This window comes from Electrona antarctica (assembly GCF_951216825.1).
Source record: "Electrona antarctica genome assembly, chromosome: 18".
In the NCBI taxonomy this organism is placed as follows: domain Eukaryota; kingdom Metazoa; phylum Chordata; class Actinopteri; order Myctophiformes; family Myctophidae; genus Electrona; species Electrona antarctica.
In genome coordinates, this window is record NC_136799.1 from 15,869,441 (window position 1) to 15,884,496 (window position 15,056).

General features: G+C 41.0%; 1 protein-coding gene across 3 annotated transcripts in view; it reads left to right on the forward strand.

Moving 5' to 3' along the window:
• The window catches only part of brf1a (BRF1 general transcription factor IIIB subunit a), a 128,421-nt gene that overhangs the window by 45,844 nt on the left and 67,521 nt on the right, over positions 1-15,056 (forward strand). For all 3 annotated transcript variants that reach the window (XM_079527340.1, XM_079527341.1, XM_079527342.1), the window contains exons 7-11: positions 5,174-5,323; positions 8,923-9,016; positions 9,463-9,592; positions 12,179-12,218; positions 14,005-14,097. In XM_079527340.1, coding sequence (XP_079383466.1) covers positions 5,174-5,323; positions 8,923-9,016; positions 9,463-9,592; positions 12,179-12,218; positions 14,005-14,097 — 507 coding nt within the window. The remainder of the gene's footprint in view (positions 1-5,173; positions 5,324-8,922; positions 9,017-9,462; positions 9,593-12,178; positions 12,219-14,004; positions 14,098-15,056) is intronic.

Sequence of the window (15,056 nt, forward strand, 5' to 3'; positions counted from 1 at the left end):
GGCAATTGAGGAAATTTGAGGTGTAGGTGTCACTGTCCATGGCACTTACAGATGGCTGCAATTCGCTTGCTGCAATTCGCAACACTTACAGATGGCTGCAATTCGCTTGCTGCAATTCGCAACACTTACAGATGGCTGCAATTCGCTTGCTGCAATTCGCTTGCTGCAATTCGCTTGCTGCAATTCGCAACACTTACAGATTGCTGCAATTCGCTTGCTGCAATTCGCAACATTTACAGATGGCTGCAATTCGCTTGCTGCAATTCGCAACACTTACAGATGGCTGCAATTCGCTTGCTGCAATTCGCTTGCTGCAATTCGCTTGCTGCAATTCGCAACACATACAGATGGCTGCAATTCGCTTGCTGCAATTCGCAACACTTTCATCCTGCCTTTCATCCATTTGCTCTACATTGAGCTTCTTGTCATTATCTTACTTTATTTATTTGTTTATTTAATTAATTAAAACAATCTGCATGACTAACCTCTAGCATGGGTTAGGTCATGCTACTGGTACACAACCTTTTTTAAATAATGTTCCCATTGGCAGGAAACAATGGGAGAGTCGGGGTCAAAAGTCTATTTATATTTTTCCTGGCAAACAGAAGTCCTTGTGCGGTGGATGCAGCAACAATGCTAAGCAGTGTCCTTAGGCATGGTTGCCCCTCTGCTTTGCACTGTGTTGCTCTGCCTCAGAATTGCTGGCATAAGTCCTTGTAGCAAAATAAAATTGGCATTTACCATTGCCATAAGTATATAGAATTACATGATGTAGCTAGGCAGGTACACATTTAATGTGTATTGATTAGAACTTGTAGTTATTTTGTGAAACAAGATGCTATGCTGAATCCTAGAACAGTGACTGGTACAGAAGTTCTTTATCAGATTGTAGAACCGGTGAGTGTTAAGCCCAATTTCTTTGGCGCTTACCAAAAACAGATTTTATGCACTTGACAAATAAGTTATTTTTAGCAGTTGACATAAATTTGGTGTGCTGTAATCTCTACAAATACTATACCAGATTTTAGAACTGTTACTGCTACTTCCATAGATACAGTACTACTGTACACTCATCTGATTAGTTACAGTAGATTCTAGAACATTGAGGATTAGTTGTGTATTATGCTCGACTAACAGCCAAGCACAGTGATGTCTAGAGTTTAGACAACAGATAATAAAGTTGAGGGAAGAACAGTGACTGCTTGTGTCAAAGATACTATACTGTACCAAACAAAGTAGTAGACACAATGTACTGGATATATGAAACAGCGTCTCGTAGTTCTTTAGATATTACATTTCATACATTTTTACAAGATATTTGTGTTCCATAAAACAGGGAACAAAAATTGGTACAATGGAGAAAATGGGGTTTTAACACATGGAACATTTTAACAAGGGGTTTCATTTTTCATTAGATAAATGGTTTCACTCTTTTCCATCAGGAGTATTGTACTTCAACAGTCATTTGTATGCAACACTAGTCTCATTAACTGCAGCATTACAACTCCGTGGCTGCTAGTACACAGGCATTACATGAGCACGTACAACAGTGTCAGTACATATTACACTACTACAGTCACTGTTACTTACATATACTGTAGATTCTATTCCACAGCCATGGACAGTGACAGACAGGGATAGACATATGCACAAATATTTATTATTTATTATAAAATGAGAGTACAAGTGTGCATATTAGGGCTTTCACTTCTAGTGATTTTTACTAGTTGCCTAGTTTACTACTTTTTTTTTGTATATAATATTTGTACATTTAAAAACTGTGTACATTGGTGACTATAATATAACGGTAGAACGAAAATACATCGCCTGGATGCAACTGGGACGTATCCTCAGTGATGTATCCCAAGGTCATCGGGGTTTCGGGTCTCTCGAACATCATACCCCTCACTCGGGTGACCCAGCCGGGGTGATCAAGTCCCGACTTACGTCCCAGTAGCTACCCTCGATCAGACCCAGTAGGGAAAGACGGGGCCGCACAATCCATTGGAACCACTCCGGAACTACTGTGCCGGGACTGAGAGGTACAATTCTGGTATGTGGAGGGACTAGGCTCTGTGGGTTGCCTCCTGTCCGGGCCCCTCCTACGTCTCACCAGGTCCACTCCTGCTCTCACCAGGAGTATAGCGAGGAACCTGTGCGTTGCACCAGACTCCCAGCACCAGACACTTCATTCAGGAGTGGTGGATTCTTGAGCCGCAATGGTTCTGCAGGCTCCACCACTGGGCAACGGTAGTACTGCAGACTCGAATGGCCCTCCTAAAGGCCTCATCGAAGGCATTCTAGCTGATCTTGAGGCCTACAAAAAAAAACATGACTAGTGGATTATAGTGCATATAATATTTTATCTTGGCGTTGGCATTTTTCTCCCTGCTCGGCACAATTATACAGCCATCATTAACCATCAAGAGCAGATAGATATACAATAACAACCCCCCCATGGGGAACAGGAATAGCAGAGCCCACCGGTGGTTCTGGGGTGGCTGTGGGAGCAAACTGTGCTCACCAGGAACGCGTTTGCAGAGGAAGGAACGCAGGAAGAATCCAGTCCTAGGTGAGCTTAAATACCCCGCCCAATTGGTCAGCTGATTGCCACATCAGCGAATTACATGTGGGTCTTGAATAACACTGAATGAGCCCCTCGAGTATATCTGAACTGAACTAACTCCGCAAGCTACATATAATTTATCTACTATGTTGCAGCTATGTTATCCCCAATTCCCGACACTTTTTGCCCGAAAAATCTATTGTATCTCTTGCTTTTGAGTCTACTTCTCCTTGTTCACTATACATCCGTATTCGTTGTTTGGGCCAACTTTTGCCTCAACATTGTGAATGTTGATACGGCACATACTTATCTTTCTTCCATTTGTCCAAGTAATAGACCGTGAAGTGCCTTTTACCCCGGGTTCCTGGTGGCGGTGATATGTCACATGTGCTCCACTGATGCTCAAGTTGAACAGATCATGGATGTTTTTTAGCGAGGTGAAACGCAAAAAAGCCACCATTAACACATCGAGTGAAGGGTTTTTTTCTTTTTCAAAATAAGAGCCAGGAGTTTTTTTTTTATACATAAGAGTGCATAGTTGGCATAGGGCATAGTTAATAGTGCTTTCGCCTGATTGATTGCAAATTGTATTCATTTTGTAGAATGGGTACAGTTTAAAAGAAAGTACAGGTCAATACATAAACTGCTATTGTGAGGATATATCCAGGAAAGCACTAACACTTGTTTACATCAGGGTCCTCTATTTTCAATTTATCAGAACTTTTAAAGACGTACAAATATACACTTCTATGAAAAACAGGAAATCATCATATATATACCAGCTAGAATGTCCTGGGTTCGATTCCCGCTGGGAGTGCTGGGGGAATGTTCTCTCCGTGTCATCAGTGAAAGGGCCTTTCTGTGTGGAGTTTGCATGTTCTCCCTGTGTCCCACAAAAAACATGCAGTAATCCTGGTCTCTATACTGCCTCCCCCTGGTCAGCCGGGGCACCTGATGGAGGGGAAAGGAACTGGTTGGAATAACGTGTTCCTTCCACGCACGTCCAACTGGGGAAACTCCCCAGTTGCATTAAAGGAAGCATGAGGTCAGTCCGTTGCTCTCCCCAGGTTGGCAGAGGGAGTGTAGCGCCCAGGATTTCATTAGTGCATTACATATGAATTACACTAATTGCTTTATTCTCCTCAACATCATTAAACACATTGAGCTACATTCTACACATGAAAGGCACTATAGAAATTAAGTTGATTATTATTATAATGAATTACTGCATAGTGTGAACGCTGTAGCAGTTCCATAGATATTATTCTTAATCTGTAGCCTAGAACAGTGTCGGCCACATTTTCTGCAGTGTTGATGCATTAAAAATCTAACCAAAAGGACTTGTACACTTGGTTACATTTGTACACCGAGTTAAATTAAGGATTTTGATGGGCAGACGAAGACATGATGTGATGGAGTAGCTAGTTGCTCTACAGCAGCGCTATAGATGGTCCACTGCAGCCTGCCTGGAGCAGTGACTGCTAGTTTCATAGAAGTATCATTACATGGTACGTAGGGGGAAGGGCCCTGCTGGATCTTATTACCAGCTGACTCCACCAGCTCTGCAACCGAGGGCTCTTTAAATACCGTCACTAAGATCAAAGTTATTTGACTCCGCTCTCATAACCAGAGCACGAAACTTATCTCTTTGTTGTCAACTGGCCCCCGATGGCAAGCAGGGTTCACAGTTTCACCAGACAATTTAGTATCATAGCTACCAAAGTAGTTTTTGTTTTATAATAGAAAAGACAGAAGCTGAGCTGGCTGCCTGCCAATCTGTCTAGGAGAAAATGACAGATACAGCCACAGACAAAAAAGTTTTCCAGGGTTCTGCTGGTGGCTAGCGTTTCGTTGGTTTGCCGTGGGGCCATACTGCTTAAAGTGGCTGTCCTGTAATCTTGAAAGTCACAGGTCTGATCCCTGCAACAAGCAGTGTGTCCAATAATAGCTATGTGTCCTTTTGAAGACACTGAACTGCTGCAAAGTAAAACCATCAAACACTATAGATCTACAAAACCACAAATGTCGCAAACTAGTGAATTTGAAGATGGGCTAGTTTTGGCAAGGTGTGGAGGGAAAAGGAGTGGACATAGCATAAGCCCCTGGGGACCCCAGTCAACTAAGTATGTAAGTTTACGTGGTTATGGTCATCACATCTACCGTAAGGCAGTGGACGTCTCAGCTGCAGTGGCTGAAGTACTTCATTGTGATGATCCTGTTGGCCAGACGCAGAGTTAAATGTACAGTCTGAGACACATTCTTCTTTTCCCCCAGTGGAGCTGTCCCTTGAGTAGCATTTGTTGCAGGATGACAGTATTTTTCCACACGTTTTCTTTAGAATGTATTTTCTGTTCAGGGGTAGCAGAGCATACAGCAGCATAACAAATGCCATATTTTCAATGCACCATCCTGCTTTTTCTGTGAATCCACAATTCCCACCCACCCAGTCCAAAAAGTCTGTCACTACCTGTCCTCTCTCTGTCATGATATATGTAAAGTGAAAACATCCATATGTTATAGTAGGGTATATCTGCCTCTAACTCATGTACTCTTCCTGTCCCCCCCGTCCCCCCCCCCCCCCCCCCCACACACACGCACAAACAACAGATCCTTGTCTCTACATTCCCCGCTTCGCCCAGCTGCTGGAGTTTGGGGATAAAAACCGCGAAGTTACCATGACAGCGCTGCGACTCGTCCAGAGGATGAAGAGAGACTGGATGCACACCGGACGCAGGCCTGCTGGGCTGTGTGGTGCAGGTAAGCATGACGGACACACTTTGAGGGCTTTGTGTGGAGCATCCTTTTAGTTTGCATTCACCACATTCACTCATCGTTCCTCTGCCTCAGGGCCTCGCTGCTGCATGCCTAATCTAACCCTTACCTGAACTCTAAATCTAAATCCTAGCCTTAAAATAGCTTCCAGTAGAAGTGTGAACTGGCAAAAAATGGCTCACTTTCCAAGGTATTCATCATCGACTATCTACAAGCTTGGAGATCTGTTTAAAAAATATAGTATCACTATATTATGATCTAAATATATTTTGTCGGAATATAAATATTGAGGCGTTCTGTAAAAAACATACTATAACATGGCACCACTTCTCCATTGAACTCGATGGACGTAGCCACCATATTATGTGGCCCTATTACTTTGAATGGTGTCCACTGTCCACGTTCTCGACCGTGACATACAACAACACACATACATTCACAGATTAAAACAAAAATCACAGTGCTGTACTGCTGTGCAGGACTGGATGTTATGGGTAATTAACAGCTGTGGCTCGTGCCTGGAGATTTGCTGGTTTAAAGTGTCTATACTGGCTTGGGGAAAAAGATTTGGGTGGTCATTAAGTAACTATGTCTCCCGTCGCTTTGTAGTCTTGTCAAAGTGCCCTTGAGCAATTTACCCCCAGCTGCTCCAGTAAAGCTCATCAGTGGAAAACCGGAGGAAGACCGGTGCGGTTGTCCTGGGCAAATGGTGAAGCTGCATGATTGTAATCAGGGTATTGCAATACAATGGCATCATTGTTCAATCAAACCTTCTCTGGATACAGGGAGATTTAAAAAAAGAAAACAATCATGCCAGCAATACAATACAACCAACATGCCGCCGCTGTCGGGTAGAAACCATGTATCTCCATATTTTACACTATGAACCTGAATCTCCCATCAGTTAGTCACGCCTCCATATATGGTCACGCCTCATGACATCATGCCTCGTGACATCATGCCTCCATATATGGTCACGCCTCATGACATCACGCCTCCATATATGGTCACGCCTCGTGGCATCACACCTCCATATATGGTCACGCCTCGTGACACGTCACGCCACCATATATGGCCATCTCCATATATGAAGATCTGCATATATGGAGCTGACCTGTTCTGACATTCCATATGTTGAACCTTCCTCACCCGTCCTTCCTGTTCTGACATTCCATATGTTGATCTGACCATCAAACCCTGTACACTCAAGACAAGCTCCATTTATGGTCAGTAAAGAATTATCAAACCCTGTACACTCAAGACATGCTCCATATATGGCCAGAATGGCCAGAATTCATGTTCCAACGACGCCCTGAAATCAAATAACCTCCTTCCTCCGCCACGTGTCCATTGGTGCGACCAATTTACTTTTCGGCTCATCTCTGTTCCCTCGGCTGCATTGCCTGAATAATTAATTGATCATAAATTATTGAGGAGGACACACTTGCACACAGAGGAAGGCAAAGTTTGTTACCCTATATGATGGCAGTATCGTTGTCATTGGACCGTCGTGTGCAAAGAAAGTTTTCAGACAGCGAGGACAAAACCAGAGGAAGAGCTGAGAGGGAGATATGGGGAGGTTGAGTCAGGAAACCTGCTCAGTGCATCCATAGATCCGTACATTTGAAGCACTTTAACTCTATTCTGAGCATGTCATTATAAGCCACAAAAAAGTGTTAAAAGTAGCAGATCTACAAGCTTGCGATAGCAAGCTTGTAGATTGGCTATTTTTGTTTTACACATTTGTCATGTCATAGGCGAATGTGAGAATGTGATGAAATTCCTCCATGGAATGCAGCTTTCGTGTATGTTTGACAAAGCTGTCTGGACTAAAAGCAGGCCTCCACCATCCTGAGGGCTGTTAGGACTGCATGCAGAAGCAGGAGCACACATCCATCTTTTAAAAGGCTGTAGAGCGCAGCAAGGCTAATGACCATTATGTAACTGTTCTGCTTTAAGCCTCACACACAGTGCAACATATTCCGTCATATTCGTCCCATAGTTCTTCCCTTAAAACTGTCTCCTCCGTTTTGTGCTCCAAGGCGTTTACCATGTACTGTTGAGGCTGTGAGTTCAAATCCCATCCAGGGCCTTTGTTGGCATGCCTGCTCTGTCTCACTATGTCTGTCTCACCATTAGAGACAGATGGAACGTTCTCTAATGCCGTCATCTTGGCTAATTGGCTAATTAAATCTTATTAAAGCACCCCCCCCCCCCCACACACACACACACACAATATTATTTGTACACCACCTTACCACATGCACATGTTCTTAACGGTTTATACTGAGCAGCACCCCCCCCCCCCCCCCCCCCCCCCTGAAATAACATAAACTATTCCTAAAACGTATCGTCTCTGCTTTATTTGTTATTTTTGAATGTTTGAGCCGTTTCTGGGCATCAACCTTTTGGCTCCATACGAGGGTTTAGCTGAGAGGGAATTAATGATAATTGTGAGCATAGCGCTGAAAACAACAATTAAAGCCCACCTCGGAAACGTGAGTAAATCTGGGATGTGCTTTCCCCCGTTGGCAAGAACTCAAGGAGAGGATGGTGATGAAGAGCGACACGGAGTTGGGCTCTTTTCTGTTGGACTTTACAAGTTGTGTTTACAAGCAACAAGCGGCAGAATGCTACTCTGTGTAACAGTAGTAGAGAAATAGCCAGCGCTCCAAAGTCCTTCTGGTACATTTATTGCATAAAGTTGCACGGACAAACAAACAACACGGACGCGTTTCAGCGTCAAGCCTTCCTCAGCGTGCTGGCTATTTCTCTACGACAGTGATTCTTCGTGAGCCGTGCAACCGGTAAAATGCATTTTTTTTTACAGAGTGCTTGTTTGTCTCTTCTTCTATACTCTGTATAACAGCCTGAACGCGGCTCTGCTCACTTGGTCTTAATGAAAACATCCTCTATATGTAGTACTTAAGTGGTTCTCAAAATGGGGTTCGGGCACCCCCAGGGGTCCTAGAGGGTTACAGGGGCTCCCCAGCAAAATGTACTAATATAATTAACGACTTTAACCATAACATCTACAAGCTCCCAAATGTTTTTGGAACAGTTTAACTTTTTTATTTTGTGAAAAGTTTTGAGAACTATTGCAGTACACAACCACAAGTGTGTGTGTGTGTGTGTGTTCTAGAATCAGTATTATCAAGACATTCCTCATACATTTCCTAAATCAAACATGTTTTGGGCAATTGTTCCTTAATTATACATGCCCTTACAACGTTGTTTTTTTAAAAACATATTTCACACACAGCTGCATGTGCCTCGCTAGAAAACAATCAAGATTAAAAAATAAATAGAAACAACAAAGAAATGTGAGCAATAAGTAATAGAGCTTTACAATAATAATAATCCATAGAAACACATGACCTCCAGTTGCACTCCTAGTGCATCCGATCCTAGTGCATGCACGTCGTGCACACATGCATAGTTGCATACACGAACAAGTACATCCACCCACACACATTGACACAGGCGCAAAGCTCACATTTGACCAAACACAAAAAATGTAGTGAATGAAGGAAAGGGTTTTTTTGTGTGCTTATTTGTTGAATGAGATGTTTTTTTTTTCCCAGCTCTGCTAGTCGCTGCCCGCATGCATGATTTCCGACGGACCAGTAAGGAAATAATCAGCGTGGTGAAGGTGTGTGAGGCCACACTCAGAAAGAGGTGGGTGATGTCACTGAAACAAAATCACTTCATTACACATTCATTCCAATGTCATCACTTTCCTTTTTAATTAACAACTTAAAGTAAACCCTATATATTTGGTTGACTTTTGGAGAATGTTTGCCTACTATAAAAATAACAAAATTTGGACGATAGGGTTAATATCTTCCACACAACTGTAGTAGCACAACAGTTGCTGTTATAGCAGATATGAGTACACAGTCAAATGGTTTTGATGTTTATAGTTTTTAATTAGATGTATTGAACAACTTGCGCCAAACATAGCTGATCTACAAGCTCACAACGGGCAGTGTTGCAACGTGTTGTGAGCTTGTACATCTGCAATTGTTTGACTAACGTTCCCCCCAGAATATGGATGCTGGGGTTCAAGTGGTTAAACCTGATCTCACTACTTGGCTCTGTTATGTTATGTTCCCCTGGATTAGACTGACAGAGTTTGAGGACACGCCCACCAGCGCCATGACCTGTGAAGAGTTCATGAAAGCAGATCTGGACCACGATGAGTGTGACCCACCCTCCTTCCAAAATGGACTGCGGAATAAGAAGATGAAGCAGGTACGGTTGACGGGTGATGTATGAAGATGCATAAGCACACAGAGGCAGGTCCACAGCAGCCGTATGTATTATATAAACTTGCCTATTATTACTCAAAGTTTGTTGTGACTGCACCTTTAAAATGGAAAGACTTACAGTGGTTAGTTTGTAATGTAATGCCATAAGAAGTGAGGCTTGTACAAGTGCTAGCGACCTAACACATCCCCATAAATGTCTATGAAGGTAAATATGATGTGAGAACTTTAATAACAAAAACTCTGAACTCATGTGTTTAATGGCACTTATACCAGTGCAAGTTCTGCAACACATTCATTGCAAGAAGTGCCAAGTCTTCTCTGAGCGATTGAAGAGGTATATTGAGCGCTATAGCACTCAATTGAAAATGCAAACTTTGAACATGCATACAGGTAGCTCATGAGCCGTTTGACCGTCAGCAATAAAACCTTGATACACGTATGCATCTCCTCATGCAGAACAACCTTCGTGTTCTCACCTCTGACCTTTAGATCACCTACTATTTTGAATTATGAATCATTCCTTCTGTCTGCGCTCCAGGGCAAACCGTGCAGTAGGCATGTAACGATTCACTCGACTAACGATACGATTTGTATCACGATATGAGGTTCACGATACGATTTTTCACGATATTAAAAATATATATATTTTAAAGAAAAATTACCGTTTTTTTAATTTTATATAATTTATCTTCCCCCCCTGAGATGTTTTATTTAACTACATTGCAAAAGAAGTAGCATTACTTTTGACAGTGCAGAAACATAATTGCCTTCCTTGATGAGCATCAACGACCATCATCACCTGGGCACAGTCACAGACACACACAGCTCCCCTCTACAGTGCTCTACTACTGAAAGTGACTATCATTTCTCTCCAAAAGCACTTGAATATGATGGATTTATTTTTTTGAAAATCGATTTTTTTATTTCAATGATTCGAATCGATTCATATCGTCGGGATTAATATCGATATATATCGATATACGATATATAGTTACATGCCTACCGTGCAGTATTACCTGGTCTCCATGCAGTGCCTTATTTAGCATTAAAAGAACACCAGCTTACAATGCAGGATAGATAATATGACAGTAAGACGATTTGAACACCCCCACCAGTTCTGCACTCTGTCAGTAATTACTGTAACATGTAATAAGTAACACCAGCCCACAATAAGACAAATCTCTTAGTGGAGGACCGGTCAAATTACATTTAGATGAAGCTCAGTCACATCAAGGTACATCTCTTAAACATGTAACATAGTGTATATGGCTGTTAAGATGACTTTTGGAAAATGTAGTTCTATAAGCTATTTGTCAACACGTACTGCAATTGTGTGTCACTCTGCCACATTAAATAATAGAGGGATAGATTATTTATCCTTAGGACTGGACACACCATTAAACGATCCAGTATTGGTACTTTGCCATCCAGGCTCCTAAACCTTAGAAGGTGTCCATGTAGCTGAGGCTTGCAAAAGCACTATTTTATTGAGCTTTATTTATTTTATGTGTTATGATTCATTTAGTGTTTATTTGATTTGTTTTATTAAAGTGTGTTGCACTAAAAGTGCCCAGCCCATGTAATAAACTAAAGCCTACAATTTATGTTAAACACATGTCATCACACAAAACGGAAAGATCCAAATTAATCACATATACAGTACAGTCACAAATGCCTGCCTACACTGTTTTTGTGGTATAAAATACACACGCCAGACTACACTTCTCCTTCAAGCCTTCTGTGTGAATCTATCCAAAACAAAAACATATTCTCTTCACCAGACCAAAATACGTTTTTTGTTTGTACCTTTTCCAAACATTTGTCGCTTTATCTACTGCAATGGAATATAAAGGTAATTAATCTATATCACAAACGGTACATAAATGTTGTTATTCGGTGTCTTTGCACTTTTTTATTCACTTTTGTTTTGGCCTGACCTCGATTAGTCGACTATTTGATCGAGGGAGCCTTAGTTGACTACCAATCTCTTAGTTGATTAGTCAATTATTATTATTATTATTATTTTGCATGATTAGGTTTAGAGATTGGCCTAATTTGCTATATTAATTAACAAATAGTTTGAAAAAATAGGATATATATATATCATAATTTATTGGGAGAAACCAAGCAAGTATATGTTAAATCAGACATGAAGCACCTCCCACAGCCAATCAGGCTGATTCGACTGCCAATCTCTCAGTCAAATCATGCCTTGCCAATCAGATTTGACTATACAAATAATCCTTAGTCGGAGACAGCCCTACCTTTTTATTCTTTATTCTGTCTAGAAAACACATTTTGTGTTAAATTGCTAAATTGCTTACAAATACGTTTTGGTGATGATTATTACATTTGATTCTATAAGAGTGATGAAAGGTTTACTGTAAATGCATCCAATGTCTTACTCACACCAGTCTATGATCTATACTGGTCCTTCCTGTGAGATCATATTTAACCTTGTAACATCCCCTGCCCTGCGGTCACTATTTGATTATGAAACCAAGTTATCTTTCATTAAATTCCTCTCCCTTATCTGTCTGTCTGTCTCTTTCTTTCTCTTTCTCTCTAGCTGGAGGTTGAGCTGGAGAAGAAGATGGATGATGTAAAAGGTATGAACGTGATATCCTTGTTGTGTTGCTACCGCTGCTGTAAAGGCGGCTCCAATTCCAGCCTCCTTTCTCTTCTCTCTCTCTGTGAAGGTGAAGGTGATCAGCTTTTCATCTCAGCCAAACCCACACTTATACTGTACATGAAGTGGAAGTGAAAATCACTGTGTACAAAGAAAAGTTATGTAAGACCTTGAATGATTGTTAAACGTTGTTTTCACTCCATTCTACATTAGCCAATGGGCTTTTCATTTCTAGATAATAATAATAATTAGACCAGTTACATGATATGGGAAAAATTCAGTAGATGGAACTCGTTAAAAGGAAGGTTTGAATCCTTTGCGTTGCCTCTGACTTGGCTGGGCGTTTAAACAAATTGGACAGGGTTGGAAGCTGGGCGGGGAGGGTGATCGCTGTCACTGCACTAGCAACAACAGAGAACAACAGAGTTGGATAATGTGTTCCCCCCCCTGTCAGGTGAAAAGAAGATCACATGACGGCTTGCGATGACCAACTGTAAGGGTTAGCAGTGACAGACTATGCACAATTGCACAGTGTGTGGGTAAAATTGGGATAAAAGTGGAAACCGTATTTAAAAAGAAACTCGGCACAGAGTAGTTCAGTGTGATTTCAAACCTATTATTTTAATAACGTTTCTAGCCTTTTGCTGATTACAAGCATAATAGGGTAGCTCCAAGAAAGTCAGTGTGACCGCCATTTTTACATTCGCAGTACATTCGCAGCACAGGAAACAGCATGTCACCATATTAACTCGGTGCATATTCTTCTCTTTCAGTCTCGGCCGGGCTCCATGTAGTACCACTGTACTATTTTGAACTTGGTGTCTCTGTTTAGGGCATGTCATTAAAGCGAAAATAGTAGATCTGCAAACTTACGTGTCGCACCACAATGCGTTGTGAGCTTGTAGATTAAATATTTTGCTATTCATTATCTATTTTTTTCTATCTCTGAGAGTGGTTATATTCAGCTTTTAAGAAAAAGTTAAAGGTGTTTTTGATCACGCAGGAGATGTAAGTGAGATATGAGCTATATATATATATATATATATATATATATATATAATTATATATATATAGATGACAATATTATGGTATTTGTTTTGATGTCAATGTGAATACTGAATTTACTCTAGAGCTAGCTATCAAATGTATTAGACATGTTATGAGGTGGTGTTTTGTGTTGTATTGTTGTGTTTGAATGATGTATGTAATAACGTGAAATACTCTGTTTTGATTATGTTTTTGAGACCCCAGGAAGAGTAGCTGCTGTCATGTACAGCAAGCTAATGGGGATCTAATAAATAAATCAAATCATTGTACGATATAGTATAGGGCTTAAGCTTTTAATCTTTACAACTTGACCTGGCTATACACACAAGCTAGATCATGCCACCTATTCAGCCTGTGACAAAGAGACATATTTTCTTGGTTAGTGAAAGTGTGCAGGATAACAGTACTATCCTGAAATGGGAGCTAATGCTTATGTACAGTTATGTGCTCTAGTCTACAACCTCTCTGTTTACGCTCAACCCCCCGTGGTGTCTACAAAAAGCTTTTTGGAGCTATTTTGACAACTCCATTTGGAATGCTTGTTAGCAGCAAAATACTATTGACAGCTGACTTTGGAGTGAATTTACTTCAACTTCAAAAGTACCTGAGCGATTCCTGCCTTTATAGATGCAATAGATAAGCTGATCTGTCAGTTCTGCTGTATTTCATGTTAATGATTTTGGTTTTGTTGTTTTTTCTCATTTCCCTTGACTCAACAGATGAAATTGAAGACTATCAGGATGAAATTGACACAGAACTGGAGAGATGCAGACCCAAACTGAGAGGAGTGTACGCTGCATACACCAAAGAAGGTACAACACAGAAATATACACAGTCAACAGGGTAGAAATAACCACCTGGAATATTACAATGATATCCACTGATATCAGGACTCCAACTCGTATAGCACCTTTTTAAACAATGTTACAAAGTGCTTAACAATATCAAATAAAATAATCAAACAATCATAATCGTCAACAACAATTACAGCCAAAAATATAACACTATCAGGGGGAATTAAGGCGTCAAGTTCTGGGGGTTAAAAAGGCCTCTCTGTAGAAATGAAACTCTAGAAATGAAATTGTGAGGGAACTAGCAAGCGGTCCCATATGTATTGGGGTGCCAGGCCGTTAAGAGCTTTAAAAGTCAACAATAACATCTTAAAATCAATTCTAAAAGATACAGGCAGTCAGTGCAGTGTCGCTAAAACTGGGGTGATATGCTCTGACCTCCTGGTCCCGGCAATAAGTCTGGCAGCTGCATTCTGCACTAACTGCAGGCAGTGTATTCTTGCTGAGATTGGAATAAATGCTGTTGCAGTAATCCAGGCGAGATGAAATAAGGGCATTGATGATGACTTTGTGGATGTTAGGGGTGGAAAGTACTGGGCGGATTCTGTAGATATTGCGCAGGTGGAAAAAGCAGGTGTGAACTACAATTTTTCAATTTAGGTATTTAGCAGACGCTCTTAATCCAGAGCGACTTGAAATTCTTTATTGGGAACAACCCTTGAGATGAACCATCTCGTTTTCAAGGGGGTCCAGAGATTACAAAAAACACACTTTTTTTTCATGCAATTTAGACAAAACATGCAAGAATACTTACAACTATACAACAGAAAAATACAGAGTAATTAAATGGATCATTGGTTACTTAATAGATGTTAATGATTATGTTATAGTGATGATTAGTCAAAGCATGAACAGGTGGTCTCAAAGTGAGAGGACAGTGCTGTTTTAAACAACCTAAACAAATTTATAGACCGAATATG